We start from the raw sequence: 24483 nt of genomic DNA, 5'->3' as shown, positions 1-24483 counted from the left end.
CTGGCTTGTTTCTGCAGAGACACACTCGTTCCGGCCAGCCAGCCCCTGGGGAGCCTGCAGTCCCCTCTGGGGCAATGAGACATGGAGAAGCAGAGAAGGGATGAAAACCCCTTGAAGTCAGTGGTGCTGCACCAATTTACACCACAGGGCTCTGGCCCCCACTTTGTGACCATTTCACATACAGCAGCACTGAGTTGGTGGCAACAGGTGCATCGTCCATCATTCCCATGGGTTGGGGGAAGCGGTTGAGCTGCTGCAGAAATGGCCATGACCGATTCTCCCGGAAATCCCAGCCAGGAACAAGTGCTGGAATTCGATATTCGCCTGCTTATTAACCCAACATTTCAGCCGTCCAATCAGGAAGCAGAGAAAGACCATGGGACTGAGGCAACCAATTGTACAACATCAGTGACAAGTTTTCAGAGCAAACAGTTTGCCAATAAAATCACAGACATTTATCCACCTGAACAATTGAAAGGTCAGCCGGTTTGCAGGCTTGGATCAGCATGCAGAGCTGTTCTGCTGACTCCCCATGGTGTTAAGATCAGCAGTGGCTTATCAGTCACCATCCCTGGGGACAGATGAGTAGCGATCCTTCCTGAGGAAGTAGGGGCAGAGCCACAGAAGAAAGCTAAGCTCTCTCCGATATTTATCCATAACGCTTCTGCTTCTCACAGAAATCCTTGTGGCTAAAATCCCCTTCATCTGGACTTCAGCAAACAAGTCAGTCAGCAGGGAAGTCCAGAGCGCTCACGGATCCTTCCCTTGGGCCGTGCTGCAGCAGCTCTTTCGCAGACTCCCTTTCTCTCTCTTTACCGTGACAGAGTTTTGCTATTTCCCGCTATGCCTCTTCCTCTTGGTCATTATTTGCATAAAGGCAGCACCTAGAGCGCTGCACACACACTGCCATAAAAAGCTTCTAGTCTAAATGGACAAGAGGTGGGAGAGAAAACTGAGACAGGGAATTGCCCAAGGAGATGTAGCAGGCACAGAGCTGGGACTAAAACCCAAGTCTTCAGAGTCTCACACCTGACCCACTAGACCTGTCTCTTTCAACTTGCTTCCGCCATAAAAGGTCAAGAACGCGTCTCCCCTGCCTCACCATGCAGATTCTAGCCTCTGCTCCCCTCACTGACAGGAGCTTTGTGTCTCCTGGCTCACGGCCGGGAGTGCATCAAGGCTGGAAAAAAATCCCTTGTTCCTTTGGCAGGAAATTCAACTTTTGCTCCATTGTTAAACCTCTTGGAAGGCAACGGCCCTATGCCACGCCTGTGAGGGCCTTGTATGTGCCAGGTTCTAGCGAAGGCCGCTGAGCCACGGAAAAAGGAGAGAGCAAGTTTGTCGTGGTCTAGTGGCTGGTTCCCATAATCTAGGAGCTGATCTAGGAGCTGGACCTTGGGCACTGGGGGACGCTGCTGGGGGATAATCCAAGCGTCCGAAATGCACCGTGCGCTGGGGAGATGGGGCTGGTTAGAGCCAGGAGTTCAGTGACTGGGTCAGCGAATGGCAGCAAGTGGCTATTGTCCGGAATGAGCCGCTCCAGCTGGGAAGGGAAAAGCAGCCCTGCCGGGACACGCGCCTGCTGCTTGCTAAAGCTCCCAAGCGGATCCGGCGATGCCCAGTGCCGCAATATCAGTGCAGACGGCAATGCCTGAATGAGCCGTCCGCCCTGGAGGGGACAAATGGGGAGCTGCTTTGGAGGAAGGGGATAGAGAATAACATGAGGGCTGGTCTAATGCCTGGATATCAGTCAATGGGGTGACCTCCTCTGCAGCCCACGAGCTGCCCTGGGCACCCCCTTGCACACAGGACAGTGCAGAACCAGAGGGGTTCAAAGACAGGCAATGAGAATGATCAGGGGCTGGAAAAACCCTCTGTGGAGAGAGATTGAAAAGACTGGGACTGTCACCTTAGAGTGAACGTAAGAGGGGACGTGTTAAGAGTCTATAAATGCCTGACGGGGACAGAGAAGGGAGATGGGGAGCTTCTGTTCTCCCCACCTCATAACATGAGAGCCAGGGCCAGTCAGGGAAGTGAGAAGAAGGGAAATTCGGAACGGAGCCAAGGAAAGGCTGTTTCATGCAATGTGCGATTAGCCAGTGGAACTCCCCTCCACAGGAGTCACTGAGGCCAAGAATTTAGTAAGATCCTACGGATGATGAGAACAGCCAGAGGGATCATAGTTAATGGGCACAAACGTTTGGGAAGAGAAAGAAAACCTCCTGCTGTGGGGCTTCAGCCCAGCTGAGTATTAGAGACCAGGACGTGAGGGCAGATTATCCCCCGGGTGCCACTGCAGGGCTCTTCCATCGTCCTCTGCAGCATCTGGCTCTGGCCCGTTGGAGCCAGGATACCAGGCTAGATGGGCCTCAGCTCTGATCCCGTCTGTACTGTGCAGGTGCCAGCGTTACTTGTGTCTCAGCCTGGCCTGCACCATGGTTTTGTCTCTTCAGAGGCTGAGCTGCTCCCGGGGCAGACTGAACCTGTCAGAACCTACCGGCTGCATCCTGCCAAGTGCTGCCTCCTCCGCCCCTCGACCCTGCGACACTCGCGGGTTCTCCTGACAGCACCAAGGCGGCTCCGCGTTTCCAGAACCTGCTTTATTCTGGAACTGACGTACAATCGGGTTCCGCCCCCGAAGGCTTCCAAGAGTCCATGCGGGATGGGAACGGAGCTTCCAGCGTCCTTATCCATCCCGTACTGGTGCAATTGGGATGTTAATAGCGGGTAGCGCCGCAGCCAGGGCCCCGTGGTGCCAGGTGCTGTACACACATCCAGCCACAGCACAGCCGCTGCTCCAAAGTGCTTTCCCCAGCTCCGACGCTCTGTCTGCTGGAGAAGGGGGGCCATGCGCTGGGTTCTCAGTGGTGTGGCCAGAGCTCTCCCCTCCCTCGGGCACACGGGTGTCCCGCGGCTTCCAAACTCGCTCTGAGTTGCAGGGAGCTCTGAGATTGTGTCTCTCTAGGGGCTTAAGTACACGGGGAAATTGAGGGTAACAATTCCTGTGGAATCGATCCCCGTCCGGACACTCTGGTCTGGAATAATCAGTGCGCTTCCAAAGAGAACAGCGATCGCCATCAATCCCCCCCGGAGACAAGCCCTAGGGATTCTCCACACGACTCCCGATACCAGCTATCCCCGCACAATCCCTGGGACGCTGGCTGAGATCCCTGCGGTGCTGATTTCTTCTTGTGCCTAGACCCGCCCAAGGGCACTGGCTGGGGTGATCCCACGCGGCCTGGGGCTGGCGCAGGAACAGCTGGGCGAGGTCTCTGCCAGGGGAAGCATTTGAACCAATGGGCTCCTGAGTTCTCCCAGTGCTACGGGCCCGGTGCTCTGCGTCCCCCAAACAGGGGTGTAACGGGCGGTTTCCATGGGAACGTCCGGCTGGGACTCGATACAAGCTCGAACTACCGGCTGAACGTCGCAAACAAGGTCCTGGAACGTCCTGGCCCCTTCTCCGGTCAGGCCGCCCTGGCTGCCTAAGGGGGGATAACGGCCCCTGAGCAAACACCCTCCCACCCAGGGGGCTCCCTGTCAGTGTGGGGCTGGAAAAGGCTCTGCTCCCAGCCCTGAGGGAGGGGGCAGATTGGGGGCGTGGCCGGGGTGCCCTGTGCTGGGGCTATTCCCTGCTCCCCAGGCCCATAGGGGGCAGAGCGCACTGTGCTGTACATGGACCATACACGAGGCCCCTTCCCAGGCTCAGGGGCACTAGCAGCCTGGATTCTGTGTGCTGGGGACAGCGAGGGCCCCACCTGCCTCCCCGGCACCCCCCCTGCAAACCTAGGGGAGATCCTGGCCCCCAAATGCTGGGGCAGCAGTTGAGGGTCATGGCTGATCACAGCCCCGGTGAGCGAATCTGGTGCCTTTGCTGCAGCTGGCAGCAGCCTCTGGTGCAGCACCAGGCCTGGAATGAGCCCAGGGGTGTGTGGGAAGTGGGGGGCAACTGAGCAGGGTGAAGTGGGGGCAGGGGAGAGCTCACCCTGGCAGGTGTCCCCACTCGCGTACGTGAAGTTGGCTTTCCCAGAGCTGGGCTCGTAGCCATCGATGCAGCTGCAGGAGTAATTCCCAGGCACATTGGTGCAGTTTGCGTGGGGTCCGCAGTCTGCCGGGCTCGGGCCCTGACACTCGTCAATATCTGCAACACAAGAGGGGACATTCTGTACATTCCTGGCAGGGGACGTTCCTGTATCACCCATGTCATAAACAGATAGTTAAGGGTTAATGTCTCTTTTACCTATAAAGGGTTAAGAAGCTCAGTAAACCTGGCTGACACCTGACCAGAGGACCAATAGGGGGACAAGATACTTTCAAATCTTGGTGGAGGGAAGTCTTTTGTTTGTGTTCTTTGTTTTGGGGGTTGTTTGTTCTCGGGACTGAGAGGGACCAGACATGAATCCAGGCTCTCCAAATCTTTCTGAATCACTCTTATGTTTCAAACTTGTAAGTAGCACAGGCAAGGTGTGTTAGTCTTATGTTTGTTTTCTCAACCTGTAAATGTTCCTTTTTGCTGAGAGGATTTTATCTCTGTTTGCTGTAACTTTGAACCTAGGGCTAGAGGGGTTTTTCTCTGGGCTATATAAATCTAAGTACCCTGTAAAGTATTTTCCACCTTGATTTTACAGAGATGATTTTTACCTTTTTCTTTAATTAAAAGCTTTCTTTTTTAAGAACCTGATTGATTTTTCTTTGTTTTAAGATCCAGGGAATTGGGTCTGGACTCACCAGGAGTTGGTGGGGGAAAGGAGGGGGGAATAGTTAATTTCTCCTTGTCTTAAGATCCAAGGGGTTTGGATCTGTGTTCCCCAGGGAAGGTTTTGGGGGGACAGGGAGTGTGCCAGACACTGATTACTGGCTGGTGGCAGCGTTACCAGATCTAAGCTAGAAATTAAGCTTAGAAGGGTCCATGCAAGTCCCCACATCTGTACCCTAAAGTTCAGAGTGGGGGAGGAAACCTTGACACGCCCAGAGGATTCAGGGGGCCTGGGGTCTTCGGCGGTGGGTGGAATTGCTGCTGAAGACCTGGCACTTCGGCGGCAGGTCCAGGGGTGGAAGGACCCCCCGCCGCGGGTCTTCAGGGCACTTAGGCAGTTTTCCGGGGCCCTCGGAGCGAGTGAAGGACCCTGCTCCAGGGGCCCCAAAAACTCTCATGGGGGCCCCTGCGGGGCCTGGCGCAAATTGCCTGACTTGCCCCCCCTCTGGGAGGCCCTGCATTCAGCCCCACACATGTGCGCAGCCCCTTCTGCCCATCCTCTGCCTGCAAGCCGGTCTCTGTGAAAGGATCCCTCCCCCCTCCCCATCCTAGGGGACTGAGCCGCAGTAGGGTGGGGGCTGTGGAATCATCCCAGCCGTATCTCCCTTCAGCCCTCTCCCCCCAGCTATGGGTGATTCTGGGCTGTGTTGGGGGCAGGGGGTGAATCCAGCAGGGAGCCCCGGGCTGGCCCCACAGTGGCCTCTAGTGGCCCCTAGGCACAGACTGCGCCCCCTGCTGCCTCTTCCCAGGGCAGAGAATCCAGCCGTGCAGCAGGAATACAGGCACTGCTGTGGGGGAGACGCCCGGCCCCTGGCTGCCCTGCTCACCCCTCCCCGGCCTGGCCCTGCTCCGCTCCCAGAGCCAGACCTGGGCTTGCTGGTGCCTGTGGCTCTGAGACAACAGGAAACACCCCAGTGGACAGACAGGCTGGGCTGGGGGAGGTGAGAGTCTGGGGGCAGCCGTGACTCTGGGAGCTCAATGGTGGAGGAGAAGAAAGGAGGCGCTGAACTGGAGCTAGTTGCCAGAAAGGGGCGCCACGCTCAGCGTTACAGACCTGATGGGTCCCCTCCCTCTTCGGGATACACCCAGCCCCGCCCCTCCCATGCAGCACTAGGAGTGCAGGGAATTGGGTGATGTCCCTTTAAACTAGTTTCTTTGCTCTCTGGTGGCTCTCACAGGGGTCTATGGCAGAAACCCAACATGCGGCCAGGCCCTGCACGGCTGGTAAACGGGTTGTTTGGAAACCAGCTGGATCCAGGGGATCCCCCTATTCCTAACACTGCGCAGTGAGCAGCAGTCCAACAACGTCCATTCCCAGACCCTGCGGTGACCCCCAGGCCTAGGGCCCCATGGGGCGAATCCACTGAGCCCTCGGACGGATGATGCCAGCTTGACACTCGCTGCCGATCCAGCCTGTGGAAGCCGAAGCCAGAAGAGACCAGCTCAGCCTGACACCCAGCATAGCCCCAGCCGAGTCGCCAGCCAGCGAGTCACCAATCCAGCCCCAAATGGAGGGGACTTTACTGCCCTCGCTGGCTCCTGGGGCCTTTCACCGCGGTGGAGAGTCTGATCTGACAGACGGGCCCCACCCTGCCGGGGCACAGAAAGCCCTGCTGTGATCTACCAAACGCTGGAGGGACGTGCACCCGCCAGGTTGCCAACGCGGGTAGCGCCAGCTGCTGGGCAAAGGGGGATACACGGGGGATGTCGGGACTCCATGGTGCAGCACTGAGTTGGTGGCGACAGGTGCATCGTCCATCATTCCCATGGGTTGGGGGAAGCGGTTGAGCTGCTGCAGAAATGGCCATGACCGATTCTCCTGGAAATCCCAGCCAGGAACAAGAGCTGGAATTCAACATTCGCCTGCTTATTAACCCAACATTTCAGCCATCCAATCAGGAAGCAGAGAAAGACCATGGGACTGAGGCAACCAATTGTAGAACATCACTGACAATTTTTCAGAGCAAACAGTTTGCCAATAAAATCACAGACATTTATCCACCCGAACAATTGAAGGGTCAGCCGGTTTGCAGGCTTGGATCAGCATGCAGAGCTGTTCTGCTGACTCCCCGTGGTGTTCAGCTCAGCAGTGGCCTATCATTCACCATCCCTGGGGACAGATGGGTAGTGATCCTTCCTGAGGAAGTAGGGGCAGAGCCATAGAAGAAAGCTAAGCTCTCCCCGATATTTATCCATAACGCTTCTGCTTCTCACAGAAATCCTTGTGGCTAAAATCCCCTTCGCCTGGACATCAGCAAACAAGTCAGTCAGCTGGGAGAGTCCAGAGCGCTCACGGATCCTTCCCTTGGGCCGTGTTCCAGCAGCTCTTTCTCAGATTCCCCTTCTCTCTCTTTGCCGTGACAGCCTTTTGCTATTTCCCGCTATGCCCCTTCCCCTCGGTCGTTATTTGCAGAAAGGCAGCACCTGGAGCACTGCACACACACGGTCATAAAGAGCTTCTAGTCTAAATAGACGAGAGGTGGGAGAGAAAACTGAGGCAGGGAATTGCCCAAGGACACCCAGCAGGAACAGAGCTGGGACTAGAACCCAAGTCTCCTGAGTCTCACACCTGACCCACTAGACTTGTCTCTTTCAACTTGCTTCCGCCATAGAAGGTCAAGAATGCATCTCCCCTGACTCACCATGCGGGTTCTACCCTCTGCTCCCCCTCACAGAGAGGAGCTGTGTGTCCCCTGGCTCACGGCTAGGAGAGCATCAGGACTGAAAAAAATCCCTTGTTCCTTTGGCAGGAAATTCAACTTTTGCTCCATTGTTAAACCTCTTGGAAGGCAACAGGCCAATGCCATGCATGTGAGGGCCTTGTATGTGCCAGCCTCTGGCGAAGGCCGCTGAGCCACGGAACAAGGAGGGAGCACGTTTGTCTTGGTCTAGTGGTTGGTACCCATAAGTAGATAACAGCCTGCTACAATGACTGGCTAATGGAGTTACTCCCTTAGCTCCAGCAGCTGAGCTGTGTGCTTTCAACAGACAAGTCCTGGGTTTGATTCCTCCTGATGACCCAAGCTGGTTCCTTTGTGATACCAGCTGCTGAGGGTTCACTTAATGGGGTTCCAGGAAACTACTGGGCTTTTTGAGCCCAACCTGTATTAAAGATTGTCCAACACAGAGTCCTCGGCCCAGTTTGCTTTGCAAAGACCTGACTTTCCCCCACCTCAAAGCTCTGCTATGAAAGAGCATCTTGGGCTCTGATTGCAGCTGCAGGTTTGGGGGGATGCTGCCGCTTCTAATGACATCCCCAGTGCCCTACGCTCCTGCCTCAATAGAATTAAGCAGCACAGCAAGAGACATGGCGACCTTCAGTCCCCGGGCTCAGTTTCCAATTCGTAAGACAGGCTGGGAATCAGAACAGACACTTTGCCCACGTGTGGCGCAGAGAAAGAGCGAGACCTCAGAGCAACCTGGTTAGTTTCCCCATCCATGAATGCTGGTTAGTGTCAGAGATCCCAGGTAAGCTCAGTGACGGTGCATTAACAGCATCACCAACACCAAGCAATCAATAAAAACCCCAAACCGTGAGCCAGGCTGCAAAAAAGTCACGAGATCGGTTTAAAAATGACAAGATTTTTTTTAAAAAATCCATTTGATTTTAGCCAAAAGTGGAATCATGTGATTCCGGGAGGTGGGGCTTTAAGGCAACACCACACGTTAGCAACACTGCAGACAAGCCAGAAACATCATGCCTTTGCCACGACTGTTTCCAGTTCCTGTTGTATCTGTGCAGATCTTAGCCGTATCCTTTTGACTCTTCCCAAATCCCTTTCTGCATTTACACATGTAACGCCCTGGCATGTTGAAGCAGTTCCCGTGGAGCTCACAGATTGTGGCGTTTTGCTGGCACTCGTCAATGTTTGCAAGGGGAGAGAAAGCGCTAGGCCAGGCTGATCTAGGAGCTGGACCTTGGGCACTGGGTGACGCTGCTGGGGGATAATCCAGGCGTCCGACATGCACCGTGCGCTGGGGAGACGGGGCTGGTTAGAGCCAGGAGTTCAGTGACTGGGTCAGCGAACGGGAGCAAGTGGCTATTGTCCGGAATGAGCCGCTCCAGCTGGGAAGGGAAAAGCAGCCCTGCCAGGACACGCGCCTGCTGCTTGCTAAAGCTCCCAAGCGGATCTGGCGATGCCCAGTGCCGCAATATCAGTGCAGACGGCAATGCCTGAATGAGCCGTCCGCCCCTGGAGGGGACAAGTGGGGAGCTGCTTTGGAGGAAGGGGACAGAGACTAACATGAGGGCTGGTCTAATGCCTGGATATCAGTCAATGGGGTGACCTCCTCTGCAACCCACGAGCTGCCCTGGGCACCCCCTTGCACACAGGACAGTGCAGAACCAGAGGGGTTCAGAGACAGGCAATGAGAATGATCAGGGGCTGGAGAAACCCTCTACGGAGAGAGATTGAAAAGACTGGGACTGTCACCTTAGAGTGAACGTAAGAGGGGACGTGTTAAGAGTCTATAAATGACTGACGGGGATAGAGAAGGGAGATGGGGAGCTTCTGTTCTCCCCAAGTCATAACACGAGAGCCAGGGCCAGTCAGGGAAGTGAGAAGAGGGGAAATTTGGAATGGAGCCAAGGAAAGGCTGTTTCGTGCAATGTGCAATTAGCCTGTGGAACTCCCCACCACAGGAGTCACTGAGGCCAAGAATTTAGCAAGATTCCAGGAACGAGTGGACATTCCTACGGATGATGAGAACAGCCAGAGGGATCATAGTTAACGGGCACAAACTCTTGGGAAGAGAGAGAAAACCTCCTGCTGTGGGGCTTCAGTCCAGCTGAGTATTAGAGACCAGGACATGAGGGCAGATTATCCCCCGGCTGCCACTGCAGGGCTCTTCCACCGTCCTCTGCAGCATCTGGCTTTGGTCCGCTGGAGCCGGGATACCAGGCTAGATGGGCCTCAGCTCTGATCCCGTCTGTGCTGTGCAAGTGCCACGTTACTTGTGTCTCAGCCTGGCCTGCACCACGGTTTTGTCTCTTTAGAGGCTGAGCTGCTCCCGGGGCAGACTGAACCCTGTCAGAACCTACCGGCTGCATCCTGTCAAGTGCTGCCTCCTCGACCCTGCGACACTCGCGGATTCTCCTGACAGCACCAAGGTGGCGCCGCGTTTCCAGAAACTGCTTTATTCCGGAAATGACGTACAATCGAGTTCCACCCCCGAAGGCTTCCCAGCGGTTTAATAGGCAGCAGGTTTAAAACAAATAAAAGAAAGTTCTTCTTCAGGCAGCGCACACTCAACTTGTGGAACTCCTTACCTGAGGAGGTTGTGAAGGCTAGGACTATAACAGTGTTTAAAAGCAAACTGGATAAATTCATGGTGGCTAAGTCCATAAATGGCTATTAGCCAGGATGGGTAAGGAATGGTGTCCCTAGCCTCTGTTTGTCAGAGGATGGAGATGGATGGCAGGAGAGAGATCACTTGATCACTGCCTGTTAGGTTCACTCCCTCTGGGGCACCTGGCATTGGCCACAGTCGGTAGACAGATACTGGGCTAGATGGACCTTTGGTCTCATCTGGTACGGCCGTTCTTATGTCCATGCGGGATGGGAACGAAGCTTCCAGCATCCTTATCCATCCCGTCCTGGTGCCATTGGGATGTTTATAGCGGGTAGCGCCGCAGCCAGGGCCCCGTGGTGCCAGGTGCTGTACACACATCCAGCCACAGCACAGCCACTGCTCCAACGCGCTTTCCCCAGCTCCGACACTCTGTCTGCTGGAGAAGGGGCGCCATGCACTGGGTTTTCGGTGGTGCGGCCAGAGCTCACCCCTCCCTCAGGCACACGGGTGTCCCACGGCTTCCAAACTCGCTCCGAGTTGCAGGGAGCTCTGAGATTGGGTGTCTCTAGGGGCTTAAGTCCATGGGGAAATTGAGGGTAACAGCTCCTAGGGAATTGCTCCCCATCCGGACACTCTGGTCTGGAATAATCAGTGCGCTTCCAAAGAGAACAGCGATAACCATCAATCCCCCCCGGGGCCAAGCCCTAGGGATTCTCCACACGGCTCCCGATACCAGCTATCCCCGCACAATCCCTGGGACGCTGGCTGAGATCCCTGCGGTGCTGATTTCTTCTTGTGCCTAGACCCGCCCAAGGGCACTGGCTGGGGTGATCCCACGCGGCCTGGGGCTGGCGCAGGAACAGCTGGGCGAGGTCTCTGCCAGGGGAAGCATTTGAACCAATGGGCTCCTGAGTTCTCCCAGTGCTACGGGCCCGGTGCTCTGCGCCCCCCAAATGGGGGTGTAACGGGCAGTTTCCATGGGAATGGCCGGGTGGGACTTGACACAAGCTGTAACTACCGGCTGAACATCGCAAACAAGGGCCTGGAACGTCCCGGCCCCTTTTCCGGTCAGGCCGCCCTGGCTGCCTAAGGGGGCATAATGGCCCCCCTAGGAAACACCCTCCAAGCCAGGGGGCTCCCTGTCAGTGTGGGGCTGGAAAAGGCTCTGCTCCCAGCCCTGAGGGAGGGGGCAGATTGGGGGCCTGATCCGGGTGGGGTGGGGGCAGGGGAGAGCTCACCCTGGCAGCTGTTCTCACTCGCGTGCGTGAACTTGGCTTTCCCAGAGCTGGGCTCGTAGCCATCGCTGCAGGTGCAGTAGTAACTCCCAGGCGCGTTGTTGCAGTGTGCATTGCGTCCGCACTCTGTCTGGCTTGGCCCCAGACACTCGTTAATATCTGTAATGCAAGAGGGGACGCTCTGTACAGTCCTGGCAGGGAGACGTTCCCTGTATCACCCCCCAACCCCCGCACTGAGCTGGGTAACAGGATCCAGGTGACCGGGACCCTGAGCGTCCTCAGTTAGCCATTTCTGCTGCTGGAATGTCAGAAAGAGCCCCGCCCCTCCCCCCCCGCCAAGCCTCCTGGCCCAGGTATGGGGGGGGGGGGTTCAGCCGCACAAACACCCAGATCCCCCATGTGACGGGAGGGTGGGGAGACTCCCCCTGGGGCTCCAGGCACCCTGTGTGTTTGGGGGGGGAGGGTGACAAGCTGCCTCTCCTCTGCCCCCTCCCTCATTGGATCCCTGCAGGTGTGGGGGGGGAAGTATAGCCAGCGCTGCCCCATTCTGCTCCCAGGGGCTGATTAGGGTCAGTGTGATGCCCCCCCCCCTGTGCCCCATTCACAGAGCCCAACACTCCTGGCTCCTGCTGCTCACTCTAGAGGCCCCGGTTCGATCCCCAGGAGGGCGGCCCTCACCCGAGCTGCTGCCCCCCCTCATTCCCCAGCTGGGCTGAGCACCCCCAGCAGGCCCTGGAGTCAGTGGAGTTGGCTGCTCCGGCCCTTAATGCCCTGCTCTGTCCCAGCCCCGCCAGGACAACGTGGGAGCCCCGTTACCGTCACAGGGCTCTGTTGGGTCGGTGAAGAAGCGATTCCCCCTTGGCTGGTATCCATCCAGGCAGGTGCAGTGGGAAATGTTGACACACTTGGCGTTTGCTGGGCATATCACATGGTTGTTGCAGTCCCCAGTGGTACCTGCAGGGGCGGGAACAGCTGGGCAGGGTCAGCCAGTGCAGAGCGGCTCCCCCCCCCCCACCACACAGGGGGATCGACTCCTTTCACACGCCCCATTCGCTGATTTTCATCCCTGGGTGCCTGGCAAACAGCTCCGACGCCATCCACCGCCTGGCCACAAGCTGCCCTCGGCTGCACAGGAGGCCTTGGCTCCCCGGGGTGCCCCCGGCACAGACAGGCAGAGCCGCCAGAGCTCACCCAATTTTTGTCCTTTTTGTTGCTGTCGTCATTACTCTCGTTAGCATCAATTTCAAACCCAAACCTCGCTTCGAACCAGAAAACGGGAATTGTTCGTTTTGAAAATTATTTCATGTCTGCCCCTCCTACCCCCAGCGCAATTTTTTCCCAGATAAAACCAAAAATTCCATTGAACCGAATCAGCATTTTCTGGCAAAAAATGGTTCCTTGGGAAATTCCTACCCGGCTCTGCCCTGGATTGACTGAGAGCGGAATCGGGCACGAGGCTAGTTTGGATCCTGAGCTGCCTCCCATGACCCAGATTGTGACCTGCCTACGGGGGCTCCTGGATCCTTTAGCTGCCCGGTGTTTGGGGCTCCGCTGGGATCCGTCCCTCTGGCCAGCGTGAGGGGAAGGATCCCAGTGCAGCTCAGCTGGCTGCAGGGCTTGGGATTTGCAGCAGAGCTGGGCTCGGGGTGCAGAGTCCGGATCCCAAACGGCCCCCACCCCCCCAGCTGGGCACGTGGGTCCCAGGTTTCAGTTCAGCCTGATTTTAGGTGGGGGGCTCCTACAAATGCCACTTCTAACGTCTGAGCCATCAGGGGTTTGATTCGGGCTGGTCGATAACCCAGCCCTTGGCTACAAAGGGGACCTGCCCCTCACTCCAGCCCCCAGTGTAGAGCCCAGGGCCCCAGGGTCTATTCTCTGCTGGCCATGGGGCTGGGAAGGGAAGGGGAGGGCTACACAGGGGCCTTCTCCTCTTCCCTGCACGCCCCCACCGTGCTCTGTAAACCCACCCCAAGACGCCCACACCAAGGGGCTGCTCCCGGCTCCCCAGACCCTGACTCTGCTCTCCTCCCACCAGGGAAAGGGGCCGGAGGGGGTGGAGGCTGGAGACCCCGGGCAGCCGGGAGCGCTGGGGAAGGTTAGCCAGGAGGAGTCGGCCTTACCTTGTACGCCAGGAGTCTGGGCCATGGTGCCCCACAGGCACAGGGCGATGCAGAGCCCTGGAAGACAGAGACAGGGTGAGGCCCCATGGGCAGATGGTAACCGCCACTCAGCTGCACACACCCCCAGCCACCCCAGACCTGCCAATCCTGGGCCAATGGCCAGTCAGGGCCTTGCCGATGGTGGAAGTAAAAATGCAGAAACCTGGTGCTCTGGGAAATCAGCCCCAGCTGGGATCCCTGGTCATATTTTTACCTGATTCCATTTTGGAACTGGACTTTTGGCCTGACACCTACCCCTGCTCTAACCACTAGGCCCCTCCCCTCTGAACTGGAGATAGAACATAGGACTCCTGATGCCCAGCTTGGAAGCAGGGCCAAACTCATTTCGTACGATGCCTGTCAGCAATTTTTAGTCTCCACCATGGTGGGCTAGACTGGAGCAGAGGGGACCTGATCCCCAAGGCCAGCCCAGCCCCCCAACACCCTCCTCCGCCCCCATCGAACCTTTGTGTCCACAGAGCGGCACTGCACAGCCTCAGCCACTAGGGGGCACCACAGCCCCACACCAAGGCCACAGCTCCAGTGTCCATGCTGGGCTGGGTCTGGTCCCTCAACTGTCCCCAGAGTCCCCATAGTGCCTGAGCAGGATAATTACCCCATGCCAGGCACATGCACCACACACACTAGTGTTCATATGCACACACAGTCCAGCATGCATACAAACGTGCAGATGTGTGCTCACGTCTGTGAACAAGTACCGATGTACATACCGGTGCGCCCACACCCACGCACGGGAACACACGTGTGCTGCACACTCATGCACGGGCACAGAGGTACAGACACGTACGTTCACACACACCGGCAGCCTGCTGCAGCATCAGATGCAGGGACAGGGTCTCCAGAATCTCCCATGTACGTACCCCCTGCTGGGTCAGCCCAGGACTGCAATAATAACACTCCAGCACTTTACCCAGGGCTTGCTGCTGCTGCTGCCCCTGGGGTCCCGTGTAGCCGGCAGGAGCCGGGGTATCGCGCCACCCCCCAGGCTGCGCCCTCAGACGGCAATGGCCGGGCGGTGACCACTACCAGTGAGCGCCGTCCCCTCCCACCGCGCCGGGAAGCCGTGAATCATGGAACAACCCCCCAGTTCAGTCGGGGTCTGTAGCTGCGACCATAATACACCTAATGCACGAGAGGAACTGACCTGACCCAGTCTCAGTAGAAAGGCCACAGACGGGCTGCACCTAGAGACCCAACACCCAGGCCTGAAGCAGAGGGGGGGGCAGGGGGAGAAGGGAGGGGGCAGTAGTTTGCTAGGCCAATGGGGCGAGGCTGTCACCCCAGCTGGGGGGCTGCCCCACGGAGCGAGATTGTGGGATCTGGGGGAAGCACCAAGGCCGGCTCTGTTGTGAAAACATCCGGGGGGTAACTAGGGGTTTTATCGGTTCCCTTTTCACGAGGCCACTTATCTCCTGGCTACTTCCCCCCACTTCTCTGACGGGCAGGACTCAAGTGGTGTTGAAAGCCCTGACCCATTAGGGGCGGCAGTGGGGCAGGTTGCTAACAGGGCTCACTGAGGTCATCCCAGCAACAAGTGCTGAGCACAGAGCTTGTCCCACTAGGGAGCCTGGCCCTGCGGCAGCTGTTGTGAGGGACCCTGGTGCTAGTGCCAGGGTGTGTAAGGACACCCAGAGGCCGGGGATTGGTGCAAGGCTGACTCCCCCTCTGCTCTAACCACTAGGAGGCACCACAGCCCCACACCAAGGTGTTAGTGTGTGGACAGCATTGAGTTAGGGGGAGCTGTGTCTCCTGTTAACTCACTAGGGAAGACAGGCTCTTAGAGCTGGATTGGCCAATGAGATCCAAGCACGGTGGGGAGTCGGGTGTGTTTGGGCCACTGGGGAATTTGGCCCCAAAACCTTTTACAAATCTGCCTCTTGGTGCCTTTGCTGGCACTTTGCATCCTGCCTGTTTCACGGCCTCTCCCCGCCCTCCGGCCCCAGCCTGTTCCTTATTCTGAGGTCGTGTCAGAAACCCAGCCCGCCTGTCAGTCTCCTCAGTGTTTGCGTGGATCTGTCGCTCAGCAACAGCAGAGAGGAAAAAACACACGTGAACGGGGACATTGCGGTTGTAAAACCACGACATTTGGCTGGTGTGGGGGGAGCTGAAAGGCAGCCTTTGAATTCCACTAGATGGCAGGTGTCCCCAGGAAAGGTTAAGATCTGCATCCCTGCAGCGCCAGTCCAGAGCCCAGCTGGGGTCAATGGGCCAGGTTCCCAGGTGGGGTCAATCAGCATCGCTCCATTGGAGTCAGTGGGGTCACTGTACATCTGCTGGGGACCTGACCCCACTGCCTCATTTTTAACCGTGGGAACATACAGAGGAGCCATTCCACTTTACTAGTAACATCAGGGCGTAATGCTGGCTGGAAGCAGCACCGCCTACCAGCTCGGCCACAAGCCTATGGGTCAGGATATCTAGGTTCTAGTCCCACCTCTGCCACTAGCTTGTTGGGTGACCTTGGGCAAGTCACTTCCCCCCTGTGCCTCAGTTTCCCCTCCCCACACATCATCAATGTCTATTGCGAGCACTTCAAGGCAGGGGCTGTCTCTCTTAGGTGTCTGTGCAGTACCCACCACATTTGAGACCCCTAGATCTTGGGCAGGATCTGTGCAGCACCCATGACAATGTGGGCCTCTGATCTTGAGTGGGGTCTCTGAGTTTCTGTAATCTAAGTACTAAGAGTGTGATAGCCAAACCAGACACTGGTTAGTAGAACAGTGTGAATCCACTGGCATAACTGGAGTGACTCTGGATTATGTGGAGGGGCAATAAGAAGAGGATCGGGCCAGAGGCTCCCACTGATAACAACGGAGACCTCCCCCGTCCCCGCTTTCCTTCCCACCGAGCAGAATGCCGGGCGCTGGACACGTGGGCAGAGCTAGATGCCGGCTGACAAAATCCTCCCCGGTCTCCTATTAATACTCAGGCCCCTGAAATGAACAAGGCAGCTGGAGGCAGGAAATATCCCCGGCTGGGGGCAGAGGAGACAGGTGAGGGCTCCAAGGGAATGGGGCTAAGCGGAGACACGGGAAGGCCAGGAGGGCAGAGCCCTGGCAGCTGGGAGCAGGGTTAGAGCACACGGCACAGATCGGGCTCTGGGGCGGAGCCTCAGCTGCTGGAATCTGGGTAAGTGCATTGAAGTCGATGGGAGCTACAGAGTCCGGCCTCACTGACTCCCAAGGAGCGACGGCCAGTTTACACCAGCTGGGATCTGGCCTCACTGGAGTGACACCTGTGTAAGGGAGAAACGTCTTTCATCTGCTCGCTCAGCCAGATCCTGGCCCTGGTGTAACCTCCTCCCCCAGAGCAGCCAGGAGTCAGCCCCAGCCCCCAGCCCCCACTCCTCCACCCACCAGCCCACACACGTGCAGCTCACAGGCTGGCAACGTGCCCAGCGAGGTGCTGTTTGCCTGGGACGTGGGAGCTCCGGAGCAGCCCCACCACTCTCAGGAGGGTCGGGGGGAAACCCCGAGCTGGGCGGGTGACGCAGAGTGAAAGCCACGTGTCATCCTGCCCAGGGAACACCCCAGGGCAATCCCCTCCCCCCCCGCCCCCCGGAGTGCTGGCCCGTGGGAGGCAACAGCTTCCCCCAGCCCCACTGGTCCCACATTCCCAGCCACACACCAAGCAGCGACTCCCCCGGCCCGGCCCGGCGTTCCCAGCCGAGTAGATCTGAGGGCCCCCTCCATGCACCCAGCCCAGGCGGGGGCAGCAGCAGCTGATGCAGCGCCCCCTCCCCCGACGCAGCTGCCCCTGGAAAGTCCCTGCCCCTCTAACGAGGCAGGAAACTCACTGCACTTTTCCCTGCCTCTGCACCCCTCAGGAGCCCAGTCTTGCTGCTGCTGCTTCAAACCACAGCCCTGTGCAGGGAGCCCTGCTCTAACCACTACACCACACTGCCCTCCAGGAGCTGGGGCTAGATACAGGAGCCCCGGCTCCCAGCATCCCCTGTTCTAACTGCTACACCGCACTGCCTTCCCAGAGCTGGGGCTAGATACAGGAGCCCCGGCTCCCAGCATCCCCTGTTCTAACTGCTACACCGCACTGCCCTCCCAGAGCTGGGGCTAGATACAGGAGCCCCGGCTCCCAGCATCCCCTGTTCTAACCGCTACACCGCACTGCCCTCCCAGAGCTGGGGCTAGATACAGGAGCTCTGGCTACCAGCATCCCCTGTTCTAACCACTACACCACACTGCCCTCCCAGAGCTGGGGCTAGATACAGGAGCTCTGGCTACCAGCATCCCCTGTTCTAACCGCTACACCACACTGCCCTCCCAGAGCTGGGGCTAGATACAGGAGCCCGGGCTCCCAGCCCCCTTGTTCTAAACGCTACACCACACTGCCCTCCCAGAGCTGAGGCTAGAACCCAGGAGTCCTGGCTCTCCTCCACCGGACACCAGTCCCCTCTCAAAGGGGACACTTCCACCCCTCTTCTTGGAATCATCCCCTGACGTTCTGGGCAAGGTCCCAGCTGGTGTAAACTGGTCTAGCCCTAGTGAGCTCAGTGGAAGGAGGCTGATTCACACCAGCCGGGCTCTGGCCCCCCTGGGCTTTCCTCTGCCCTGGGTAGTTTCCAGGAATCGCTGTCACCTCAGCATCTCGCTGCTACTGAGTAACCCTGCGGGGACCCGGAGAACTGCCCCCCCCCCATGATACTGTATCTGCATTTTCTGCCCAGCCCCCGCATCTCACAACGGGGGCCTGATCCCCCAGGTGGGCCCGATCCACCACTGATCTGCCCCTTGTGTCATCAATTCCACCGGCACCAAGTGGGGGGGCGGTGCCGGCGCTGCTGCCATGGTGACCTGGGAGAATTTACCCCCCCACACATGCTGGCTCATGCTCACTCTGCCCAGGTGCCAGCCCTGGCACAAGACGAGGGGGTTTGGGGGGGGATGAGGAGAGGTTACAGGACCCGTCATTTCTCAGACCTCTCACCATTTCCCACAACTCAGCACCCGCCTTTCGGTTTTGCTCTTGATTTCGAAATCAGCCGTGCAACGCGTCACCCGGCAAAACAGAGCCTGCTTCCCCCCCGCCAGGTTAACTCATCCGCCAACTCCCCCCCCCGCAAGATATGAGGTGTCCCTCTCCCAACCCCCAGCCCCTGGAGATACAACCAATCCCCTCCCCAACCCCCAGCCAGCCATTTCTTCCAAAGCTCCGGGTCCCGATACAGGAGACAAAGGGCGTCACGGTGCTGCCAACACTTGCAATTTTACCACCGGCCTAGTGACAATTGTTGCTTTTTTTAAAGCCCCAGCTTCTGGGCTCCTGGGATTGTGAAGATCTGGGCTCAAATTAAAAGCAAGTTTCTAACCCTCCGGATGGCAGAGTGGAGCTCAGAAATGTGACACCCCCCAGAGGGCTACGAGACCACAAGGAACCCAACATCGCGATCTCACTATCTTCTTCAAGCCACTCGGGATTTTCGAGAGCCTGTCTCAATGCTTCAAGGCTTGGGGCAGCAAGGCTGGAGTTAGTATTACGTGTATTATGGTAGCGTTTAGCCTGGGACAGGTCCCCACTGTACCAGAACGACGTCCCCTGGCAAAGAGGAGACAGGCCAAGGAGGAATCTGCCGACAGATCCCGGCAGCTCAGTTCCCACCAGGCCCGTAGCTCAGGACACTGGTGAGACTAGACACGTTCGCTCCGTCAGTTCTCGCGTTACAGCCCTGCCAGCCAAGGGGCGATGGGGAGAGATGCTGCCAGGCTGAGGCTGACACCCAGACACGAGCGCTGCCGGCCCCTCCCTGATGGCGCGTTGGCGGCACTTCGGCCCCATCCAGCCCTAAAGCGCCTCATGGGCATTCACAGAGCTGCCACCAGCCCCATTTTACAGCTGGGGAAACTGAGGCACTAAGCGACAACTCACCCACTGTCTCAGAGCAAATGGCAGCTGGGAAGAGAACCCAGGAGTCCTGGCTCCCAGCTCCCTTCTCTAACCACTAGACCCCATTCCCCTTCCAGAGCCAGGAACAGGAGTCTTTGGCTCTTTGCTCCATATTATCATTGGCTCTTTGCTCCATATTATCTCCCCCCCCCCCCCCGACATTTTATGAAGCCAGGAAATCAAATGTAAAAAAACAAAGCCACTGATCTAACAAACGGCTGTCATGCAACCCCACCGTCACAGACACAGCTGGTATTTATTAGCCATACTGCTGTGGCACCAAGGCCCCATTGTACCAAGCTTGGCACCTACAAGCCTTGGCATTGAGAGCCAATGACCCAAACAGACAAGGCAAGTGAAGGACCATTTGCGCCATTTTACTGCTGTGGAAACTGAGGCACAGAGCGATTCAGTGCCAGAGCTGAGAACTGAAGCTGGATTTTCCCTGTGCCAGCATAGCCCCGAACCACTCGGGCACCTGTGCCACAGAGCTGCTGCCAGCTGGGCTGTGCCACACAGATCTAAGGAGGCATCAAAGATAACAGCAGCTACAGGAGCTCAAACTACCCCTGGATCCAATCCTGAGCCCATCGCACCAGCAGGACAGCGCCTGCCTCCAACGGGAGCTGAGTTGGAACATGCAGTGCAGGATCCAGCCTCCAGCTGGGGAGCCACGTGCCAAACCTGGGCACCTAAAATCTGGCACCTAAATCCATATCAAGGCTCCTAAAATAGCTGGCCTGGCTGGCTGGTTATGCCCAGATTCTGCAGGATCTGGGAATGCTCGTTATTAAGTGAATTACGGTATCAGCCCTGACCAAAATTGAGGCCCTATTCTGCCAGGGGCTGCACAGACCCCAGCCAAGATTGGGGTCTCCATCGTAACAGGCGTGGCACTGACCCACAGTGAGAGATGACCCCTACCCGAATGGCCTCCCAGTCTCAACTGACAAAAGACAAGTGGGGAAACTGAGGCATGGAGCAGGGAAGCGAGTTGCCAAATCAGTGGAAAGAACCCAAGTGTTCTGACTCCCACCCCGACACTCTGTTGACTAGACGGCGCTGCCTGCCTACAAATCACAGCCCCTTTGTAAGTCAGGCTTCTCATTTCAGGAGCCTAAATCTGGATTGAAAAGCAGATTCCCCAAAGCTCTGGGAGGTGGGTGGGCACAGACCCAGGGCAATACTGATGTCTCCCGCTCCCTCCCTCCTTCCCCAGAGGGCGGCTGGACTGGCAGGGCCAAGCAGGGCAAGGAATGCTCCATTTTATTAATTACTTGGCACAACATGGACAGAAATATTTCTGAAAACGAGACTCCTATGCTGGCGTCACAGGCGTGGCACCCCCCCGCCCAGGACATAGAAGTGGGGCACTGAGCACCCAACAGGATCCAGCCCTTCGTATAGCCAGCCACTTAGACAAGAACTTTTGGCCAACACCCCTTCCCCAGCTGTGGGGATAGAACCCAGGAGTCCGGGCCCAGCCTCCCCTGTTCTAGCCACTAGACCCCACTCCCCTCCCACTGCCGAGATAGAACCCAGGAGTCCTAGGTTTGCTTCTAGCCCTGACGTCATCTAAAGCCAGGCAAATGCTCCTTTAAGTGAAAGACATAAGAACGGCCCTACTGGGTCAGACCAAAGGTCCATCTAGCCCCGTATCCTGTCTTCCGACAGTGGCCAATGCCACGTGGCCCAGAGGGAATGAACAGAACAGGTTATCACCAAGTGATCCATCCCCTGTCACTCATTCCCAGCTTCTGGCAAACAGAGGCTAGGGGCACCATTCCTGCCCATCCTGGCTAATAGCCATTGATGGACCTGTCCTCCATGAATGTATCTAGTTCTCTTTTGAACCCTGTTATGGTCTTGGCCTTCACACCATCCTCTGGCAAGGAGTTCCACAGGTTGACTGTGTGTTGTGTGAAGAAATACTTCCTGTTGTTTGTTTTCAATCTGCTGCCTATTCATTTCATTTGGTGACCCCTAGTTCTTGTGTTATGAGAAGTAGTAAACAACACGTCCTTATCTACTTTCTCCACACCCGTCATGATTTTATAGACCTCAGTCATATCTCCCCTTAGCCGTCTCTTTTCCAGGCTGAAAAGTCCCAGTCTTATTAATCTCTCCTCATACAGAAGCTGAAGACTTCAAACACCCCAAAGCAAAGGACCCCGACCCACATTCCAACCCGACCCCTCCCCATCCAGCCTCCTCTGAACCCTGGGACACCAGGCACCCAGCTCCTGATGCTGCAGCTTCCAGCTCTGAGGTGGATCCCACGCTCCAGCACCACCCACAGCCCAAAGGGGATGAGACTGTGGATGCATCAGTGGCCGGTGGGGGTGGGGAAGGTGACCCTGGAACTTCCCCTGCCCCCAAAGATCAGATCAAGTCTGGATGAAGCTTGGAGGGGACTTGACTGGACCCAGGACGACCCAGGACCGGAACAGCTGAGAAGGGGGTGGGGGGGGGGCGCTTTGGGGCATCTCCACCTGGGATGTGCTGACAGTGCAGGCCAAGGGTAGACCTGGCCTTGTCTACAGTGGGGACCGGATCAGGCCCAGAGGGGGACAGAGCCAGGACGCATGCAGGCAATTGCATCCAGCCTTCTGCACTGTCATTAACCACTCAGGACTCGTCTGAGGGTTCGGAGGAGCAGCCCACAGACAACACCAGTGCACCACCCCCCCGCTCTGATAGTGCCTCATACCCAACGATTCCCCGCTGGGGGAAATGCAAAGCCTGATCACCCCAAAAGGCTTTCAAACCTGGTCCCTGGGCCTCTCCGTCCCTGGTGTAAAGTCCACCCCGGACAGCACAGTTTACAAACCCGGGGGAATCAGTTTATAAACCCTGCTTCTGCAGCCTGAGGGAACAGGGTCTAGTAGTTAGAGCTGGAGGGTTGGAAGCCAGGACTCCTGGGTTCACTTCCCAGCACCAGAACCATCTTGCCAGGAGCCTGGAGAAACCACCTGGCTTCTCTGTCAAAGAAGGATCATCTCTCTCTGGAGTACAAGCCAGGATGGGACAACCTGTGACACACACACACACCGCTGCTCCCCAGGGTGTCAGAGAGGAGCCCAGCCCAGCCGGACAAATAGCACAATCCTCTAGTGCCCGGGACAGCCCAGCAGATCCCTGCCCCACCAGAGACAAGTGTCCTGGTCCCATTCACACCAGCACGGGATCCAGGAGTCACTCCCCTGGAGTCACTCAAGGGGAAACTTGTGGGAGCAGAATCGGGCCCAGTTGCTCCGGATTTCCACCGGAGGGGGAGGGGAAAATCAGCCCCCTCTGGCACTGGCTGGGCCCGATCCTGCCCTCACTCGGTCACAACGCTGTCAAGGCAGCGGGTGTAAATGAGCGTCACTCCCCGGGAGTCCGGGCAGCAAAACACACCAGCCGGGAACCCGCCCCGGGGATTCATACCACAGTAAGTGGCGTCAGAATCGGGCCCACCCCCCACGGACCCCAGGTCGGACTCAGGGCCCAGCCCGCGGGGATCCCAGCTCTACCGGGGGCCGGAGCCCGCCGGCAGCCACGGCGGAGCGACTCCGGAGTCACTCCAGGGGAACCGAGCTCAGCAACGCGCGCGGGGAGCAGCTGCCCGGGCCGAGCACATGGTGCAGCCGGGCGGCGGGGCCGGGGTCGGGGGCTCACCGAGGGGCAGCAGGCGGCGAGCCGGGTCCATGCTGCGGGGCGAGGGAGTCCAGCGAGCGGCGCGCACCGAGCTGCAGCCAGAGGGCAGCGCCCCCGAGCCAGGGCCGGCTCCATGGGGGGCGGGGGGCCCCGCCCAGGAAGGATGGGACGGGGGGAGGGGAGGGCCGTGTGTGGGGAGATGGGAGGGGTAGACCACGGAGGACAGGGAGCCGGGGGGGTGTCAGAAAAGGGCCCAGCTGACAGGCAGGTGCGGGCACTATTTTAACCAGGGGCTCCCACTAAATGACAGACCCCGGTCTGGGCTGAGCCCCCATCCCGGCGGGGCTCGCGGGGGCGGGGCATGGATTCGGTTCCCGTTTACACAGCTGCTCCCGACCAGGCAGCCACATGGGGCAATCGGGGCGCCGCGGGGGCTGCTACAGCGGGTGTCTGCCCAAGTCCCGAGGTGCCGAGTGGGGGGCAGAAGGAGCCCCCCTTCCTGGGGTTAGCAATGGGGAGACCAGGGGGAGAGGTGCCTGGGGAACACCTGAAGATGGGATGGTGCAGGGGGCTGGATGGGGGGGGGGGGGGTCTGGATAGATTGATGGAGCGGGGACGGATGTGGGGCTGGAGGGAGGTGGGGTGGGGTGGGTGAGTGGATGGAGGGGCGTGTGGCGGATTGAGGGAGGTTGGCTGGGAGGAAGGGGTCCGATGTATATGGGGATATCAGCCTTGGAGACCAACGTGCTGGGCTCCCATCCACTCTGACACACACAGACACTGCTCTAAACTCCCCAGGCCCCGGGTTCCTTCTCTGGACCAGAGACACCCCTGCCCCTGGACGCTTCCCCTGAGATGGCCCCAGGAATGATCCAGCAGGCCCCGTACCAGCCTGGCCCCCAGCCCCAAGCTTATCTCCACCCCATGCTGCCACTGCTCCTGTCTGTGCCCCCCCCAACACCCCTGTTGTCCCCTCTCGTGCCTCCTGGAACGCAGCCCCAGCACGATGTGGAGCCCAGATTAGCAGGGCCCGGCAGCCGGGGGCTGCTTTTCCCCTTGGAGCCCAACAGCTGAGGAGCTGCCGACATTCCAGCCCAGCTGGGGCCAGATCCAAGTCCTGGGGCAGATCTGTGCTTGGCTGGGAGCTCACGTCCTGCACTCACCCCCACCGTTACCTGTAAATCCCTTCAGCCTTGTGTTGTTAACCCGGGGAACTCCCTGCCACAGGAGAGTGGGGAAGACAAGAGCATCCCAGGGTTCAGATATTGGGCTGCGATACTGATACAGGGGCAATGTGGCCGTCCAGTGTGATGCTATTCAGGAGGAGAGAGAGATGGATAAGAAGGGAATAGAACCCATGAGTCCTGATGCCAAGGTCCCCCCCTGCTCTAACCACTAGACCCCACTTCCTTCCTCAAACTGCAGCTAGAACCCAGGAGTCCTGACCTCCAGCCTGCTCTCACCCCACAGGCTGCCTCCTGCTTGA

At 58.0% G+C, this 24483-nt stretch overlaps 1 protein-coding gene across 1 annotated transcript in view; it reads right to left on the bottom strand.

The window, feature by feature from the left end:
- Window positions 1-23137, bottom strand: part of LOC123353436 (adhesion G protein-coupled receptor E5-like) — a 33482-nt gene extending 10345 nt beyond the window's left edge. The window contains exons 1-5 of the mRNA XM_044994518.1: window positions 23019-23137; window positions 13401-13457; window positions 12097-12234; window positions 11284-11439; window positions 3983-4138 (exon numbers count right to left, since the gene is read on the bottom strand). Of these exons, the coding sequence (XP_044850453.1) occupies window positions 3983-4138; window positions 11284-11439; window positions 12097-12234; window positions 13401-13457; window positions 23019-23049 (538 nt within the window). The 5' untranslated portion in view covers window positions 23050-23137. The remainder of the gene's footprint in view (window positions 1-3982; window positions 4139-11283; window positions 11440-12096; window positions 12235-13400; window positions 13458-23018) is intronic.
- Between the last annotated feature and the right edge of the window lie 1346 nt (window positions 23138-24483).

This window comes from Mauremys mutica, chromosome 20, assembly GCF_020497125.1.
Source record: "Mauremys mutica isolate MM-2020 ecotype Southern chromosome 20, ASM2049712v1, whole genome shotgun sequence".
Classification (NCBI taxonomy): domain Eukaryota; kingdom Metazoa; phylum Chordata; order Testudines; family Geoemydidae; genus Mauremys; species Mauremys mutica.
Note: the sequence above shows the minus strand (reverse complement) of the source record. Positions and strands in the feature narration are given on the sequence as shown.